At 43.8% G+C, this 20,067-nt stretch overlaps 1 protein-coding gene across 1 annotated transcript in view; it reads right to left on the bottom strand.

Annotated features, from left to right (window-relative positions):
• Positions 1–20,067, bottom strand: part of GLIS3 (GLIS family zinc finger 3) — a 1,035,169-nt gene that overhangs the window by 262,876 nt on the left and 752,226 nt on the right. Inside the window, exon 5 of the mRNA XM_078677400.1 lies at positions 12,582–12,743. Coding sequence (XP_078533526.1) covers positions 12,582–12,743 — 162 coding nt within the window. The remainder of the gene's footprint in view (positions 1–12,581; positions 12,744–20,067) is intronic.

Genomic DNA, 20,067 nt, shown 5'->3' with positions numbered 1-20,067 from the left:
AGTGGCTGTGATCAGGGTGATTTTGGTGCTGTGATTGCTGTGGAAGACAGATTGGGAGGCGTTGAGTTGCTGTTTCTGCTCCAGGAGTGTCACAAGTTGATTGTTGATGATCTATTCCAGTACATTCGCTGGGAATGGGAGCAGGGACATTGGCCAGTAGTTTTTGAGTTCGCTGAAATCTAAAGAGAGCGTTTTGAGTAGTGGCCTGACTTCAACGTGTTTCCAGGCATTGGGAAATGTTGCAGTGGTAAAAGAGGTGTAGAGAGTAAGGTGGTGAGTTCCTGGCTGATCCGTTTCTTTTCTGAGGTTGAAGATGTGGTGCGGGCATAGGTCTGTGGAAGCTCCAGAGTGCATGGATTTCTGGGTGGAAGTGGTGTTCTTGGTGGAGAGGATGTTCCAGGTGGTCAGTGTGTGGTTCGCGTCAGTTACGGCGATGGCGCATTTGTTGAGGAATTCTGTAGGTGTGGGTTGGGGTTCGAACTTTCTGTATATGGTTGTGATCTAGTTGTGGAAGGTATGGGCGAGATTGTCGCACAGCTCTTGTGAGGGTACAAAGTTGTTCTGGCTGGCAGCCGGGTTGGAGAATTCCTTAATGGTGTTGAAAAGTTTCTCTGTGTTGTTGGCGCCGGTTTCAATGCATGCAGCAAGGTCTGTTTTCTTTGTTGCCCTCAGCAGATGGTGATAGAGGTTGAGGGAAATCTTGAAGACTGCTCTGTTGGAGGTGTCCTTGCTGGTGCGCCATCTTCTCTCCAACTGTTTGCTGTCCCATTTAGCTCTTCTGGTTTCTTAAGTGTACCAGTTGGCCTTTTTGTACGTTTTTTTCTGGATGTTGATTGTGATGGGAAAGATGCTGTCTGCACAATTGGTGATGGGGCGTTCACAGTAAATCAAAGTGTTTGTTTAGTTGTATTAATACGTTGGTACTTATGTACAACTCAAAGTCCATCCCTGCCTTTGGTATGTTACCTGGTGGCTCAGTGAGTTGAACTCTTGAAACTCAAATATGTTAGATTTGTGTATAACTTTCAGGTCTCAGTCTTAATGCAGTTTGAGCTGATTCATTGATTTTATCTTTCCAAGGTCAAAGATATAATATGTCTCAGTTGTGTAAAATGAACACTGGTTATTTGCATGAACAAAACAAAAGCAATATAAAAAATGAAATGTAATCTTCTAAGCATGATTCAGAAGTCCAAATACTATCAGCACAGAAGGGAAGATTTTTTTTAATATATGTTTCTATTCTTTATTGTATTTTCTTCTAGTTACACCATTTGAAAGATATAAAGGCAATACTATACAAAAATATATGCATGTTGCAAAACATAGGTGAAAAAGAAAAAAAAGAAGCTTCTGATGTGAGATGAAGGGAGAAGTTGCAGGCGGATCAGAGTGATTAAACAAAAAACAATCAATAAGAAGAAGACCCTCTTGAGGGTAGGAAAATTTGGAGGATAAGGTGTTAGAGAAAGAGTTTGGGTAAAGGCCACACGATGAGGTAACATATGCGTATATGGAAGGTGTAATCCTCCTAATCATGTCTCCACCTACCCCTCTTCCCGTTGTAGTCTTCCCACTGTACTTTCATGGGAACGGCCAGATCCCTAGGTATGTGATTCAATGGAGAAGTGTGTGAGCTAAAGTTGTGCCTATTTCCTCTACTGTGGCATAACATTACCCCCGACAGCCCCTTAGCGCTGGGGCCCCCCGCGCTCCAGGGGGCCCCCTCCGGCAGTGTGCACAGGGTGGCCTGAGAGCTCCTGCATGGGTCCGGAATGTACTTTGCAGGGATGCCCCCACAAGGTTTGTTAAGCCACTGCTCCAACAACGTATGCCAGTAACCGTGGTCTATTGAGGAAGGAAATGTGACGGGGGGGGGTCTAGGGGGCATTTCTTCCCTCTCATCTAGAAGTATTAACTGGACTGGGATGTTCATTATAGTCCAGGAGTGCGGGGGCCAGGCCTCTCCGCATCATGAGCACAGTATGGATGTTGGAGGCGGGCCCTTCCAGGATGTTTACATATGAAGGAAGGTGTCCTCAAATTTCCGCATCCGGCTGTTAAGTTTGTATATGGTATTTGCCTAAGTCACCATTATTTGCATGTCTGATTGTCACGTACGGTAGGAACGTGGTGTAGCGGATTTCCAGTGGCGGCAAATCTCAATTCTCGCTACCAGTAAGGCTGTTGAAAGTAGTAAGGCCAATCTATTTGTCAGCAACAAGGACACCCCTACTTCACCCTTTACAAGGTCACAGACCTGCCACCAGTAATGGGAAAGCATTGTGCAGTCCCTTAAAATGTACACGTCACATTCAGGGGTGGTGCATCGCCAGCACCTAGAGAAGAAATGTGTTTAAAATGTGACAAAGGAAACGTTTGTGGTATGGCAGTCGTCATTGGATTTATTGTTAAATAACTGAAAATAACATTTCAATGAAACCCTAATGGTTTAAATACCCTCTTTATTACAACAGAAAAGCTTGCATGCAGATGAATGGGAACACTGGGTAATTATCTGCTAAGGCGTTTCTTTTTCCATTGGAAAGGCCAAATAGTTGGTCGGTCCCTCAACACCACTGGAAAACTCGCAACAAAACACCATCTTTTAGATATTCACAGATAAATAAGCAGGGTGATACCCTGTTGATAGGTTTAAAATAAAATCTATTTATATGAAGAAATCAAGGCAAGGAAGCTGTCCCACTTTCTGAGCAACCTTTGGGGCTCAACTCAAGTATGAGCAGTTCTCCCAGACTTTGTAGATACGTCTTTCTCTTTATAAATCCTGGTTTGCGAGTTACAAAGCAGACTGTGTGAGCTACTCACACCACTCATGGGTTATCTTAGTATCTCTGTTAATTTCCTGCTCATTTCTTTTCCAACATGGTACACAATTAAACGTTTACACAGCGTGACACTAACATAACATTTTCTTGATCACTTTCAGCTCTACTTTAGTGGTAATTTCAATCCTCAGCCTTCACACAGTGAACAATTAGGTGCACATAAATGTCCCCCCAAAGCCAGGCTTTGGGAGTCACACAAAGATAAAACAATGACTTCCAAAAGATGCCAAAGCTCAATATTCCAGTAGGGACTGTGCACAAGGCTTCTTTTTAGAAGTGATGGGTATCAAGGAAAATAAACAATGCAATTTCAATCATTAAGAAAGGTGAAAGAGGGGGAGGAGCCAAGATGGCGACCGGGACGGCCGCCTAGTCCCTCGGCTCCGAAGACCATCTCCTCCCGAGCTCACATCCTGCCTGTAATCCTGTACTGAAACGGCGTACTTGTGGTGATGAACACCTCCGACTACCTACGGCGAAATCCTGAGGCTTGCGCCTGCTTTAACTTGGGAGAAACATACAGCTACAGTTCGCGGCCCGCAGCAGCCCTGAGACCGGAGCCTCGAGTAGATAGTGAGGCTGGTCACCAAATGAATAACAGCGGGCGCCAGCGACCGAGAGGTGCCGGTCGGGTCATGTGTGACGAGGAACGGCCGATTTCCGAACCGCATATCCTGTCGGCTACGGGTGCGAATTCAAGGCGTGCCTGACAATGTGCTTGGTGTGAATTGCACGATCGTAGGAGCCTTGATTGTTCACCTCTGGGAAACTGCTTGCGCATTGTCCCGCTACCGGCGGGCGGCTCCCGGATTTTTGCTCACTTAATACCGAGCAGGGCCTGCTCTCTCATCGACAGTTGTTTCTTGCACTATATTGGTTTTGGCAGCCACGAGGGCGGTAAAAAGATGCCCGATGCCCCTCTGCCTGCAAATTGGCCCCGAATCAGGGTGGCCCTGCCCGTGAACACAACGGGCAAGACGGAGTGCAGCCTCGAGGAGACTGAGCCACAAAGTGATCGTGGATGTATGGAGAAGGGAGACTCGATCGAGGGGGGACTTGGAAGAGACCTGCACTATGGCGGTCTTATGGCTGCTATTGTTGCCCTGCGTTACGACTTGGTGCAATCTGCCCGAATCCTGGGTAGTAAGGTGGATGAGATCGTGTTTGCACTGGGGCACTCGAGAACGGCTGGTCAACGGGTATACAGTGATATGCCTCATTCAATGCCCGGCTGTAACAAGATGGCAGCACTAAGCGACGCTGGCGGGCTTGAAAACCCTATTCCCGGGACTTCCCTTGTTGATGATCTTGAATGCCTGGGACGACGTGTAGACCTTGGTTTGGAATTGCGACGGGTGTGTTCGCCCCAAGCCGTGCTTCCCATGACCCGGAGGCCGCTCCAGCTGTGGTTGGACATTGAGACTTTTCTCCCCGGCCCTGCTCTGCTGTATATCAGGTGGAGGGTGTGTTTTCGGGCCGGGCCGGGGTCACTGGAACGACGTGAGAGGGGTCTGGCCGATGTCTGGTTGCATCAAATCGACGCTCCTGTGCTGCTGCTCACGCCCGCCTGGGCACTTCGACTCCCCGTACAGATTGGATTGGGCACTGATACTTTGGTGCGCATTGGCAGAACAGATAAGACGGGACAGGGATGAACGGTGCCTACTATAGACTGGTAGTCCCTAGCCGATGACCGATATGGATATGCGACGTGCTGATTTACCTGATAGCGCAGTATGCCGACTATGTGCCTTGAAAATTGTTTGATAGTAATGGTTCTTGTTATTGGACTCTACACCCTGTGCTGTTATAGAACTTGCGGGAGGGTGATGCCGGGGGACTGGTGGAGGGCTCCTCTCCGCTTCTCATTGCTTTCATTGTAGTTATAGATTCCGCCATTTTGAGTGTTTCTCTCCTCCTCCCTTTCTTTCACTTTTTCCCTTCTGTGGGGCAGTTCCGGGGCGACAGGCACGCTGTTAGTGGGTTAGGCCGTAGCCATTACAGGGGTGCAGGGTGGCGGGTACGGGGGTGGTTTGTTATTTTAGTTTGTTTTGTTCTATGGTCCCTATTGCTCTTTTCCGGCTTTGGGAGGGTCTTTTCCTCTTTAGTAGGGTTGGCTGTCTCTTGGTCTTACACTTTTTTTTGCTGGCGTCTCAACATGTCTCTATCTTTCTGTCCTTGGGGGGTGGGTTTTCTGGGATGATACTCAGCAATGTTGCTATCTGTAGTGTCGCCTGCTGTCCAGTTCGGCCGCCGCGGCCGCCTAGATTTAATAGTTGCTGGAGTCATAGCCTGTCTCCGACAGTACATGGGGTACGTCCCCCCTCGTCTCCTTTATGTGTTTCTCCTGTAAGGTGTGACGTCCTTGTTGTTGCAGCCCCTACTCTTCTCTTATATTTTAAAATGAAAACCTCCTCTCCTCGGTTGCGGACCTAACAGCCACGTCTGCAGTATTTCTGCACATCATGATTGTTGATCGACCTGCGTTTCTCCTGTTCCTATTTACTGTCTTTGCGGCCGGCCATGGTGGTTGTGGGCCTGCGCATGTATCTCTTTACTTTTTCAATAAAGGTTTTAAAAAAAAAAAAAAAAAAAAAAGAAAGGTGAAAGAGACACAAATATACCTTGAATAATAACAGCACATTTTAGGGATATTTTGAAGCACACAAAGTTGAAGAAATTCTAAGGAAGTGTAAAATTTAGAAGTTCGGGCTACTGTGGTGTGGAAACTGCAGAAATTATCGGTAGCATAAGCTGAAGCCATTTTGTTTGTGGCATCCATTTTAGTCAGCCATGTGCTCGCCATAAGCTTCCCCCGTCTTCACTGTTGCCTGCTCCTGTATTTCGCTTGAGTCATCAACTATAAATAACTCCTTCAGTACTGAGCCAGAATCTTGCGCATTCTCAGAAACATTTGTAGCTGCCAGAATGCACCTGTCTTAGTATGTAACTGTTAGGCTGTTTTAACTGATGCAAACTGAAATGTCTCCCCTCCCACTTTGCTGACCAAGACATATTTGTATGCCCATGTTAGTCAATACCTATTCGTGTATGTGCCAGTACCTCCCCTTGGTCTCATGCTGATACTGCAACAAAGGATGTAAAAGACCCCTGTTTTCTGTACTCCTTGTACTATCTCATACAGTACCCGAGGGTGCTGTGTCGATGTAGTCCCACTCATGAGTGATTATTAAACATTGTTTTTATATTCCAGCCTATGTGCCTATCTCTATCTTGTTGGTTTAAGGACCAGTGGACTGATAAGGGTGAACCCCTGCAGCAGTGAGCCCCTAAAAAGGCTTTTTATTCTACAGCGGTTCAACACTAGTGACTGGTAAATGCCATGTTTTTGCTTCTATTAAAACTGCTCACCGAATATGCTCATCTGCAAGGTGATATGTGCCTCGACACTTGAGACAGATTTTGCAAACCACCGTCAGATCTGTGACTGGTGGTGAGTGTCTGAAAAGTTTCAGCGCTCCGTCCATCTTCTCCTTGTCTTTGCTTTGTTTGCCCTAAGTTGGCAGGGTATGCCAGATATGGGTCCGTTGCTCACTGCGCCACTGGATTCAAGCTAACCTGGCTGATGAGGGCTGTTAGCCCGAAACCGGTTCCAAGATGCTTGTTTCCGGTCCAGGGAACACATGGCTTGGCAGTTCGGGCTGGATTGTTCACATTAGGCACAGGGTCAAGACTGATTTGCATACAGTGAACCATGCTCCGCTTTTGGCCCGTGTTCGGCGGCTGGGAGTGACTGGAGTGGTCTTCCAAAGGATTGCATCCTTCCTGAAGGACCAGTCACAAAGGGTACAACTGGGGGAATGTATTTTTAATATCTATCGTCAGTCATTGGTAGAAGCACTGGCAAAAATGGAATGTCAGGTGTTCAACTATGCCGACGACACGCAGTTAATCATGCGGATTGACAGCTCCTCACAGGCATAGTCCAATGTGCAAAATATTCTGCGGCTAACTATGAATTGGATGACCAACAATTCACTGAAAGTAAACCCTGACAAGATGGAGGTGCTTGCTATCACAGCAGGGGCTGCCCCTGGTCTAATTCCTTCTGCCCGCAAGAGCTAGGCACTACCCCGACACCAGTGACAGGGGCCTGGGGCTCAGAGGCCCCAAAGTTATTTTACAGTTTAAGAGTGCCCGGTGGGGTTGGGATACCCCCCAAATTATTTTTAAGGAATGCAAAGAATAAGAAAGGAGCAGCAGGAGGTGCTCATTTATTATTATTTACTCCATGGAAGGAGAGCCCTAAAATGCTTGTAAGCAGCCGCGGTCTGTGCAGGTAAAAGCGGTGGGAAGGTGGGGCAGAGTGGGGGGGATTCCTACGGATGATAACGAGGGAAAATTAATTATTTATTTAATTTTCCCTCTGCATCATCTGTCGGAATCCCCTCAACCCGGCCCCACCAACCCCTCCGCTGTTACCTGTACAGACTGCGGCTGCTTATAAGGTGTCACTGCCCTTACTGTGCACTCTTAATTACCTCACATTTATTAGGTGCTGTCAGTCGGCAAAAAAAAAGCAAACTGTCTTTCGGCATGTCATACCAGGATCACTGACATAATATCGATGGGCATAATATCGAGTATCAAAAATATCGTTGACAAAATATCGACAGACAGAATATCGACTTTGTATCTACAAACAGGTAAGTACAAAACTATCGAGTACAAAATATCGTTTACAAAAATATAGTTTATAAAAATATCGACTTTATTAAAAAACAATGTTACATTGAATTAATATTAAAAATTAATTACTAAAATATACTTAAAAATACTTATATTACCTTATAATAATTAAATAATTAATTAAAGTTATAAAAATTTTTTTACAATCATATTTGTTAAAACGTATATATATAGTAACATAATATAATTAAATAATAATCAATATTATTAGCGTAAGATAGCGGAAGTGTAAAAATTACTATTCCCACTCCAGAGAGTGCAACAGTAGGGAAAGCGTTGGATAGCGTAGGGGGTAAAAATTACTATTCCCACTCAAGTGAGTGCAACAGTAGGGAAAGCGTTGGATAGCGTAGGGGTAAAAATTACTATTCCCACTCCAGTGGGTGCAACAGTGGGGAAAGGGTTGGATAGCGTAGAGGTAAAAATTACTATTCCAACTCCAAAGAGTGCAACAGTAGGGAAAGCGTTGGATAGCGTAGGGGTAAAAATTACTATTCCCACTCCAAAGAATGCAACAGTAGGGAATGCGTTGGATAGCGTAGGGATAACAATTACTATTCCCACTCCGGTGGGTGCAACAGTAGGGAAAGCGTTGGATAGCGTAGGGGTAAAAATTACTATTCCAACTCCAAAGAGTGCAACAGTAGGGAAAACGTTGGATAGCGTAGGGGTAAAAATTACTATTCCCACTCCAAACAGTGCAACAGTAGGGAAAGCGTTGGATAGCGTAGGGGTGAAAATTACTATTCCCACTCCAAAGAGTGCAACAGTAGGGAAAGCGTTGGATAGCGTAGAGGTAAAAATTACTATTCCCACTCCAAAGAGTGCAACAGTAGGGAAAGCGATGGATAGCGTAGGGGTAAAAATTACTATTCCCACTCCAGTGAGTGCAACAGTAGGGAAAGCGTTGGATAGCGTAGGGGTAAAAATTACTATTTCCACTCCAATGGGTGCAACAGTAGGGAAAGCGTTGGATAGCGTAGGGGTAAAAATTACTATTCCCACTCTAAAGAGTGCAACAGTAGGGAAAGCGTTGGATAGCTTAGAGTTAAAAATTACTATTCCCACTCCAGTGGGTGCAACAGAAGGAAAAGCGTTGGATAGCGTAGGGTTAAAAATGACTATTCCCACTCCAGTGAGTGCAACAGTAGGGAAAGCGTTGGATAGCGTAGAGGTAACAATTACTATTCCCACTCCAGTGGGTGCAACAGTAGGGAAAGCGTTGGATAGCGTAGGGGTAAAAATTACTATTCCCACTCCAATGACTGCAACAGTAGGGAAAACGTTGGATAGCGTAGGGGTAAAAATTACTATTCCCACTCCAGTGAGTGCAACAGTAGGGAAAGCGTTGGATAGCGTAGAGGTAACAATTACTATTCCCACTCCAGTGGGTGCAACAGTAGGGAAAGTGTTGGATAGCGTAGGGGTAAAAATTACTATTCCCACTCCAAAGAGTGCAACAGTAGGGAAAGCGTTGGATAGCGTAGGGGTTAAAATTACTATTCCCACTCCAAAGAGTGCAACAGTAGGGAAACATTGGATAGCATAGGGGTTAAAATTACTATCCCCACTCCAGAGAGTGCAACAGTAGGGAAAGTAAATACTTCTCATATTATTTAAAAAAATATTAATTAATATCTATAAAAAATTAATGAAAAGTAATTACCAATTTAATATAATATAATAATTAATCAATTAAAATTACAAATTACTATTAATTTTTACTATTAGTTACCTATTCAAATTAATTACAAATTAACAATTAATTAATTAACAATTAAAAATTAATTAACAATTAATTCTAATTAAATACAATTAAATAAATTGAATTATTTAATTAATTATGACTAAATTACTTCCCACCCTATTCCCCTATAAAATCACAACCCACTACAGAAAATAAATTAGTAAAATTAACATAATTAGCAATTAATCAATAAATAAAATTAATTGGCAATTAAAATTTTATTAATTACCCATAAAAAAATAATTAATAAATACCAATAAATATTTTTACATATTTAATTAATTATAAATAAATTACTTCCCACCCAATCCCCCTATAAACCCACAACCCGCTACAGAAAATAAATTAGAAAAATTAACCTAATTAGCAATTAATCAATTAATTAAAATTATTTGCCAATTAAAATGTAATTATTTACCAAATATAAATTAATTAACAATTAATTAAAAATGAATACCAATATATAAATTTACATATTTAATTAATTATAATTAAATTACTTCCCACCCTATTCCCCTATACACCCACAACCCGCTACAGAATTAAATTACGCAAAAAATAAATAAACTAAATTCATTAATTAAAATTAATTATAACATAAATACACACTTTTCACACATATAATAACATAACAAACACTATAAAAAATTCGATATTATTAAAAATTCGATAATTTTTATAACCTATATTATATACTTCAATATTTTAACTTACTATATTTTTAACATTCGATATTACATTACTTACCTTCAAAACTATATATTTGATGACTATATTCTGTCCATTCGATATTTTGTCCAGACTATGGGGCCCATTACAATCGCGGTTTTCCAGCATCCTCCGGGCCGGCAGAAGCCACCGCCGGCCCGGGGGATGCGGGAAAACCGCAGCGGACCCACCAAAGACCCACCGCCACATTAGGATGGCTAGTGGGTCCTGGTTTCCGTCCGCAGCTTTTCCGCCGCGGTTGGCTTACAACCGCGGCAGAAAAGCTCTAATATGGTGACGGTGTCTCTCAGACACCGTCAGCCATATGAGGATGGGCTGAAAAAAATGCTTTTCCGCGGCGGGTTTTCCGCCATGGAAAAGCATGTGTAACTTCACTGCGGGGGCCCGTTGCGGGCCCCCGCAGTGAAGTGGAGGGGTGGGTGCACATGGGGGGTACCTATGGTACCCCCCTGCATTTGTATACAGAAATCTGCAGGCACCGCACAGTGCCTGCCGCTTTCTGCATACAAATGCAATGAATGCATTTTCACCATTGCGGCGGATGCAGCTTGAAGCTGCACCCGCCGCAATGGTAAAAATAGAGGATGTGACCGCCAGGGTGGCGGTCACATCCTAATTGCACAGGAGGGAACTCCGCAGGCCATGCGGAGGTTCCCTCCTACTCTATGGTGGCGGACGGACTCAGGTCCGTCCGCCATCATAATCGGCCCCTATATTTTGTACTCGATATTATGTCTGTTTATCGTCATGCCACACTGATTAGCCCCATCTATATTGGAGACATTCCTCATTAATTATTCTCTTACCTGAATCTTGGTATTACATGCCAGATTGATTGACTCTCCTTTATTTCAGTAAACCTGTCACTGTTGATTCTTCAGCTTATATCTTCAAGTGACATGTCCTATGGAATGACTACCTATACTTGAGTCAGTCCCTTACCAGTCAGTCTATTCTTTGATTCCTGGCATGTCATACCAAGCTTACAGGCTTCTCTGTATATGAGTAATGGTGTGCTTTGTGATCCTCTTGGTTTTTGGCATGCTACATTATTGATCCCTACTGAAGTAAGCCTACACCAGTAATTCTAATACTTGCTTCTTACGAATTCACATCAGATTGATTGAGTCCCCTACACCCGAGTAAGCTCGCTGCTGGTAATTCTGTTGCTTGATGCTTGCGATTTGGGGCCAGATTGCATTGTGAAAAAAGATCTTGCTTCATTGCTGAGCGATGGGAGTGCCCTTTCCAACTACTGGGGAATTCACAGATAACACCAGGGTGCCTTCATGGAAGCTACAACAGTTTCAGGTTAACAGCAAGTGTTCTAGAATCCTTTGTTATATTATTAAAATGTGTAAACTGCACATATACCCTGGAGTGTCTTGACGCTAACTGTACCGGAGCACGAACTGAATGCCCTAATTATTAAAAAGCCATGTTTTGAGTTCTTTCCTGAAGGAAAGCATGTAGGGAATGGCTCTGATATGGGGAGTAGGACTGTTCCAGAGTTAAGTTGTACTGGTGATAAAATTCATCCACCACAGTTAGACTAACTGAATCTGGGGGTTGTGAGAGTTCTGGCGCCCAAGGAGCACAGGGGTCGGCTAGGAGTGCACCACTGGAAGATGAGTCTCAGAAAATTCTAGTATCATTCTGGCTGAAGCATTTTGTACAGTCTGAAGTCTGTTAATATGTTTTTTTCTGAAGCTTCATGTAAAGGCCATTGCAGTAGCATAATTTAGATGTTATTAAAGTGGTGATACTGTTTTTTTGGTTTTTGCAGGAATTTAGGGAAGAATTGTTTTGATCATTCTGAGAGTATGGATGATCTATGATTGTGAATTCCATGTTGCTCTCTTGTGCAGCCATGTACACTTATGTAAATGTATCCAGGGTGCTTCAATGTGCCACACAAGTACAATTGGATTTGGAGAATTTTTTATTTCTCCACAGGGAAAATATTTTTCTCCATGGAGAAACGCCTTCCCTCATATCCTCGCCCATTTTGGTGGGAATTCACTTTTTCCCCATCATAAAGAAAACTGTTTTACTCCAGCCTTTGAGAGCAGCAGACCTGCAACTGTTTTTAGGCTGAGAAATAGCCTGCAAATGTTTCACGAATACACACAAATTTGTGAGTTTGTGGGTGCCTACCACCTTATGCTGTTTTTCACCTTTCTGAACCAAAAATTTATAGATCACCTTGTGACAATAGTTACTCTAATTTGAAATTATGTCAAACTTGACAATATCAAGTGTGAGAAAATCAAATTAGGTATTCAAATTCAAGTTTGGTAAATTTGCAAATAGAAAGTATGCTGTTCCCATGCCTAAATTAGACTCATGCGCGCATACATCTTTGTCCATCGGGCCTTATATTATCAAATACACTTGACACTGGTTGTAGTACACTCAGGTTTTCCTTTTAGGAAAGTGATTAGATATGTAATACACAGGCAAACATGTAAGCTTCTTAGGTACCTAAGATAGGTCCGAATTAGTGACAATAAATGGCTCCCAACATACCCCCAGTAGATACGTACAGTGTCTTGGTGTGTCCGTTGATGCTTCGCCCGGTCGCTGGAGTTGCTGAAAGCCTTTTGACAACCTGGTTGCTGACAGAGGTATGGTTTTTCTCCCGTGTGGCTTCTTAAATGTATCTTGAGGTTTTCAAGCCTGGAAAAGGCTTTCTTGCAGCCCTCAAACTGTGAAAACAAAGTACAGAAGTGAGCTTTCTACCAGTGTAGAAAATTAAACTTGTCATATCTCAATTTTTGCTTTCAAGCATCAAATCTACAATCATAGTCTAGATTGACAGAACTGCGTGTTCAATATTGCAATATGTAAATTGCCATTTTAATAAACACTTTGATATAGAAAATAACTTTCAAATAAGCCTTTGTGTTGATGCTTTATATGTGCCACTGTTTTACATGCATAGATGTTACGTGAGTTGTATTTCAATGTTTCCCAGTTTTGAAGAACCTCTGCTGCTAGAGAGAAGCACTAGCTGGAAACAATTTGTAACCGAAAAATGGCTTCAGAAGTATCTTTTCCAGATATGTTGGGCTTGATATCCTAATACCTGTCTACAAACCAGGGTGTGCGGTTTGCACACCACCTTGTTAGTGAAGTAGTGTTCAATTTGCGACAGGAGGTCGCAAAATGATCTGCCTAATGAATAATAGTTAACAGGTCATTATGTGCTACCCCAGTGATTGGCTGTTAATGCAGGGATGGAGGCCTGCAAGGGACAGAAGACCTCCGTCTCTACGTTTGCATTCCCAAAACCAGCCTGTTTCAATGAGCATCACAGATATTTCTAGTATGGGAAGAGATTGGGGGGAGAAAGCAGTGGTCTCTGGGCGCATAAAAGGACGTTTGTATATTGTAAAAAACCCTTTGGTGATCTCTGGGGTTGTGATTTTGCAAATCTACCAAATTGCAACTACAGACGCAGTTTCCACAGGACTCTTGCTGGAGGAGATATATTGAAAGAAAGTAAATGTGTTGAACTATCAAGAAATAGTCCATGTAGTGGGTAATGTGTACTGCATCTTTGTTCGTGTCTCTGGGTGACCACTTTCCTTCCATACTGGTACATCATTCTTCTGCAGGGTGCTATGCTGCATTTATAGGTGTGACCAAGTTACATGAGCATGCATAAGAAACTGGGAGGAGTCAAAGCTGTGACTGTGGATGTCTGTGTAAGAATGCATTTGTGTGTCTGCATGTGAGCGTGTCTCTGTGCATGTGTGCGGGTGTATGGCTGTGTGAATGGATGTGTGTGTGATCAAGTGTGTCTGCATGAGGAAGAACCAGAAAAATAAGGCCATTTCATCAACAAAGACACTAAGGGCCAGATGTAGGTAATTTTATTTTACCACTTCTTAAATACCGAATCATACCGATTCGGTATTTAAGAAGTGGTAAAATAGAGGGGGGGAGATGTAGGTATTTCTGAATCGGTAAATACCGAATCGTTAAGATTCAGTATTTACCGATTCTGTAAATACCGAATCGGTAATTCCCATTGATTCCTATGGGCATTGAAGCCCATAGGAATCAATGGGCATTACCAAATCGGTATTTACAGATTCGGTAAATACCGATTACAGCAAGGGTGCAGGAGGTGTCACTTTGACACCCTCTAGCACCCCAAATACAGGCATGTGTGCCATGTGGCACACAGACATGCCCTAAGGGCATGTCTGTGTGTCACATGGCACAGGTGTGCATGCACAGATGTGCATGCACACCTGTATTCGGTATTTTACCACCCAATTGGATTGGGTGGTAAATACCGAATTCTGAAGGCCTGTAGCACTGTCAATAGTGCTACCTACATCTGGGTTTTACTGAATAGGTAAAATTACCGATTCGGTATTTTACAGATTCGGTAAATTTACTGTTTCGGTAAATTTACTGAATCTGTAAAATATTTGCCCCTACATCTCGAAAACCAATTAACGGTCGGTAACGGCCGAAATCGGCCGTTACCGACCGGTAATTGGCGACCTACATCTGGCCCTAAGTTTATAAAAATGGACACTCATGCTACTGAAATCATCTCTCTAGACACAGCAGTCTTATTGTTAAAATAACATTTTGCAATGGCATATTTGGAAAAACAAAGCACACATCAGAAACACTCAAAAATCTGATCCTGCTACAATAAACCAGCATCCAAACCATCTTTTCCCTTTTGTGCCAGTCCCCAAAAACAGCACCAAGGGGATCATCAGAGGATTGCGCCGCGGCTCACCACCCGGCACCATCATTCTCAACTATCGGGTAAAGTGCAGATCAATATCATGGACAAGCCCATAATTTATGTGATAAACAGGAACTTTACAGAGGACCATTTCCAACCCACATTTATTAAAACAAGCAGCCAGCATACACACTGCAAGCCCAGAGCTCCACAGGACAACTCTTCCTGCAGCTTGACACAAACATTTCGCAGGAGTCAGAATACAGAACTCAGAAAAAATGAGGGCGCTGCCTGGAACCCATACGAAGAGAATTAGACATTGAAATCATGGTTAAAAAAAAAAAAACTCACAGAAAAAAGGGAAATTGTAGCAATTGTCTTGTTTCTTTGTTGTTTAAATGCTGATGAGTACCGCCTCACAGTTTGTCCTGTCTCCCAATAATTGCAATAGCAAATGCGCATGAATCCCGCTTTCTAAAGTGACACGTTTCTCGAAACAGTTTTCTGTGAAGTGAGAATGGGCACTTTATGTGTCATGATGTCATTTCGTGCAGAAGATGCACTTCTTAACTGGGCTCTATGGAATTTGCGACAAACTTGGAAAGAAGGTAGGGAGAGCAGGCCCTACCACAGTGTACAAAGCAGGGCCAGGCTGCTGAAAAATCACGATCTCCGCTTTATCGTATATTTTTAACAGACTTGGATTGTACAAAGTGGATGTGCTACCGGTAAATCAACAGTGTATATATAAGAACACATGTAAGGGCAACATTTTTGCATTGCCAAGAAGTCGTCCAGAACGCTTAAATAGTAAAGTAGCCAAAAAATCTGTTCATTCCACTCAGTAAAAAATCCCTTCGCCATCCCTTTATCTAAAAAATGGAGGAATAAACAATAGCCGAGGCTTAATCACCGCCTCAACACGCGCCTGATTGCAGAGAGCAGTGGTTGAGCTGGCAAGATGGTGACCCCAGGCACAATCCGTTGCCTCTTCATTAGAGGCCTTTGTGTGAGCTACAGCACTGCCATGCAAATGAAAGGCTCATTAGCCACCATCAAAACATGATTTATTCCATATGGGTAGCCAAAAATGGAATAATCACCTATTAAACTAATCAGCACGAGCTCCCAGGCCTGTTGTAGAAATAAGCGCTAATAACGCCAAATACTTTCCCGACCAGGTACCTGTGACATCCGTCATCTCAGGAGGATGATAGGTACAGCGGACAACTTAAGGCAAGGGGGTTGTTGCAGATAGATGGAGCTCTGTGTATGGTCCTGTGTGCAGATGCACTACAGGGAGCTAAGAGAAGGCCCAGGAGGGTGGCCATGCCAATGCTTGCTATGTGCAGGACCGGACTGGGAACCGAAAGAAGCCCTGGCAATTTTGTAGGGTTAGCCCACCCCCCATGAGGTGTGCAAGTGTGAAGCACTGCTGTTTTTGTTACAGGGAGCTGATATTGCAGCACCACTGAAAAAACGACCCCCACCCTTCCCAGGAAATGCCCGATGCCCACTACGGCCCGTCCGGCCCGACTATGCGGTAACCATGAATTTGATAGGTTATGGATCGAAACAGTGATTTTTTTTTAGCTTGTGATTCTTTAAAAATTGGTGGATGAAAATTGTATTTCAGGTACGTTTCTAATGTGGCTCGTTTTAAACAAAATACAAAAACACAAGCATTGGCAATGCTAAATAGGTCTGTCTTTAAAAGAATGTTGTGTGGCAATGTAAAGCAATACAAGTAAAGAGCACGGGAATGGGTATGTATTTGTGCAGAAGCAAAGAACTGGTGTAGTTTAAAAAGTCAGATGAAAGGTGCGCTGTCATGCAGACATAATAATCCATGTACGTTAATGACTCTCCTTCTCCCATCCATGCTGCTGCCAGTGAAAAACACAACAATTCTAGTGACTGAAGACATATTTACAGCATTACAATGTCATATGTGTAGCCCTAAAAGTTCAAGCTCAGCCAGCTGGATAAATAAAATGTTCACAGCTGGTGGAGGGTAAGTGCTTTTTTGTGGAAGCACACAGTTTCTACCCAATCAAAAGATGTACTCCTGGCTCCCAACATGTGGGCGGAGCCAAATCCCCTCTCTAGTGATGATCACATAATTGTCTGGCAACAGATGCTCTGTTGAGCCAGATCAGAAAACAAAGAAAACCAATAAATACAAGGATAAATTAAAATTACTACTCTATGCCAGTATCAGTGAAGAAAGATGGGGAAATGGTATGGAAGTCTGGCCCTTCGTAGTCACCGACTTCCACTACTGGACACATTATAAATCACAATTCAACAGTAGCATGGCCCCCTAAATATCAGAGCCTGTATTTGCCAAACACAGTTGAGCAAGCTGCAGAGTATGAAGGGTCTGGGGTAAGAGACGACGTGGAAGAACTGCCACACTCCCATAAATGCAGAAACTGTGGAGTGAGGCAAGGAGGACAGAACCATCTTGTCCAGGCTCCCTCCCTAGCGGATAGCCTCAGCTCCTATGTGACACCACCTGTGGTCCTCTACAAAAGCTTGGCAGGCCACAAGCGGCTGCAGAAAGAGAGCACTGCAGAAGCCACATGCGAAGAAATCAAGCTGCTTTCCTTTTTGGTCACACAGCATTACATTTAAACTGTATTTCTTCATTGTTTATCCCTTTGAAAATACATTATGTGGTACATTTATTGGCACTGTATAGGTGCCATAGGTAACCGTTGACCTAGTTATTTTGGCTTTTTTAATGGATCATTATTCATGCACAATCTCAAATACAAAACTGCACATCTCAAATGATGTATACAGTACTCCCTATACATTGCAAGGGCTTGTTGCCTGATAAGAATATGTTTGTATCATTCAATCAATCAATCAATCAATCAATCAATCAATGTACTTGTAGAGCGCGCTACTTACCCGTGAGGGTCTCAAGGCGCTGAGGGGAGGGGGGTGCTGCTACTGCTCGAAGAGCCAGGTCTTGAGGAGTCTTCTGAAGGCGAGTAGGTCTTGGGTCTGCTGTATGTGGGTAGGTTAGGGTGTTTCAGGTCTTGGCCCGAGGTAGGAGAAGGATCTGCCGCCAGAGGTCGTTCATTGGATGCGGGGGACAGCGGCAAGGGCGAGGCTGGCGGAGCGGAGCTGGCGGGTGGGGGTGTAGAAGCTGAGTCTGCAGTTAAGGTAGGCTGGTCCGGCGTTGTGGAGTGCTTTGTGTGCGTGGGTGAGGAGCTTGAAGGTGATCCTCTTGTCGACGGGGAGCCAGTGTAGGTCTCTTAGGTGGGGGGTGATGTAGCTGCGGCGGGGGATGTTGACGATCAGTCGGGCGGAGGCGTTTTGGATGCGTTGTAGTCATCGTAGATGTTTGGCTGGGATTCCTGCGTCAGGAGAGGGGGTACAAGATTCAGCTTCATTTCTAGAGATTGGTAAAAGGAGAGTTCTTGTAACTAGAGCTCTAGAGGGAGCTCAGTCTTTAAATTATATATGTTCTTCCTACTCCTAATCTTCCATAAACAAATTGCTTGCCACTAGCTGGAATGAAATCTGGAGAGTTAAGGCTCTTCCCCAGTGTCATACACTTTGTTTTATGTAAACGGTCTAATGGATGTAAAGTGCAAAAGGAACAAAGAGGATCGCTTAGGATATACCTTGTTAGTGTTGCCGAAGGAGTCTTCGAAATGTGGAGCATCAGACTGTATTTTGCAAACCAACAAATGGGAATTGGCGATCCTCCAGTCTATGCAACTCACTCCATGTCACTACGGACACTGCTTCCATCACTCCATGTCACTACGGACACTGCTTCTAGTCCTGAACCTTTCACCTGCATGCCATTGCATTCAGGTCTGTTAGTCTAATTAGTTCAATGGAATCAAACCAAGGCTGCAACACTCAAAATGCTTTAGGTTTCCACACTAAGACCCACGAATGAAAGCTGTGTCTGTAATGACATGCAGTGAGGTGGTCGCTCAAGGGAGGGGCTACTCAACATTTCATCTCTCAGATATTGATAAAATGGGTATTGCCAACTTGAGTCATAAGAAAATCTATCAATCAAGTATTAAGAAAAATTCCGTTAATGTACACAATAAAAAGTGTAAATATTAGGACTATGGCTGTGATTATTAAAATTATGAATATAAGCATTATTAGGAGTGTGTGAGAAGTTGACCTGGTATATGATGTCCTCTAGTTAAAGTGGGCCACTTGCGCCAGTCCAAACAACCCTTATGATAATGTATGAGGTCTCAGACAACCTTAGAAAGCTATCCAAGTGGTAGCTGTGGAGAGCAGCCTTCAGGCTTAGTCTTAAAGGGGTGTTAAGCAGCTTGTTTTGCCAGAAAGAAATCTTATAGTATAGATTAAATAAAAATATGTATTTATTAAATAACACTTATCTAGTACGTTTCACTATCTCCTACACCGAGACAGACACAAAGCACACAATACTTCAGCAAAGAAATAACAGTAAATAGCATTAATACACAGTTGGCCCCGGGGGGGCCAGACCATATACTAAGAAAGTGATATGAGAACCACGACTCTGGTCAAGACACTGTCGAGACTATGTAGAATCGCTGGAACCCCATGGAACCACCAAAGGTGAGTAGATAGGGACCCCACGGAAGACATGTGCAGTGTGAGAACACAACTGTGTGCTCCGTACAAATCTGAGTGAAAGCCGTGGTTGGAGTGGACTACGAAGAAAACCAGTGGAAGACAGAGGTTAGAGAACCACCACAACAGTGGATACTGAAGTACCTGAATTACCTAGCCCAGAGAAGCGCGTGCATAGGTCTGAAGTGGCGTCGGAAACCACCATCAAACTCAATGGAGGACTTCGAAGAAGAGCCGCAGCTGGAAGAAAGATAAGTGTCCATTGAAATCCAAACATGGATTCTTGTTGAAGGGTACCTGAAAGCAGAGGGGACATAGTCTGGGTCACTTGAGAATGACCAGGGCCTCAGTAGACGGATGCCCACTTATGTCGGGTGCTGCAGTATAGTTGATGGTGACCTTGAGTCTTCAGCTGCAGGGGCCAGGCGACGTTGAGGATGACCAGGGGCTGCATGCAAGCTGTCCCACGAAGGATGTCGAGTGCTGAGGGGTCGGTGTCCGGCAGGAGCACCAACAAGCCTTGGCAATAGCAACCCATGCAGAAGGTCAAGGGAGTGTACGGTTCAAACCAGCAAGGTCCAGGAGACTCACCACACACAGGGGAGTCATCGCAGGCCTGGAGAAAACAGGGGAACCCATGAAAAGCAAAGTTGACCCTCAATTGGACCACAGGCCAGAGGCACAGCAGTCGCGAGAGGACCTCA

This window comes from Lissotriton helveticus, chromosome 2_1 (genome assembly GCF_964261635.1).
Source record: "Lissotriton helveticus chromosome 2_1, aLisHel1.1, whole genome shotgun sequence".
Lineage (NCBI taxonomy): Eukaryota > Metazoa > Chordata > Amphibia > Caudata > Salamandridae > Lissotriton > Lissotriton helveticus.
Note: the sequence above shows the minus strand (reverse complement) of the source record. Positions and strands in the feature narration are given on the sequence as shown.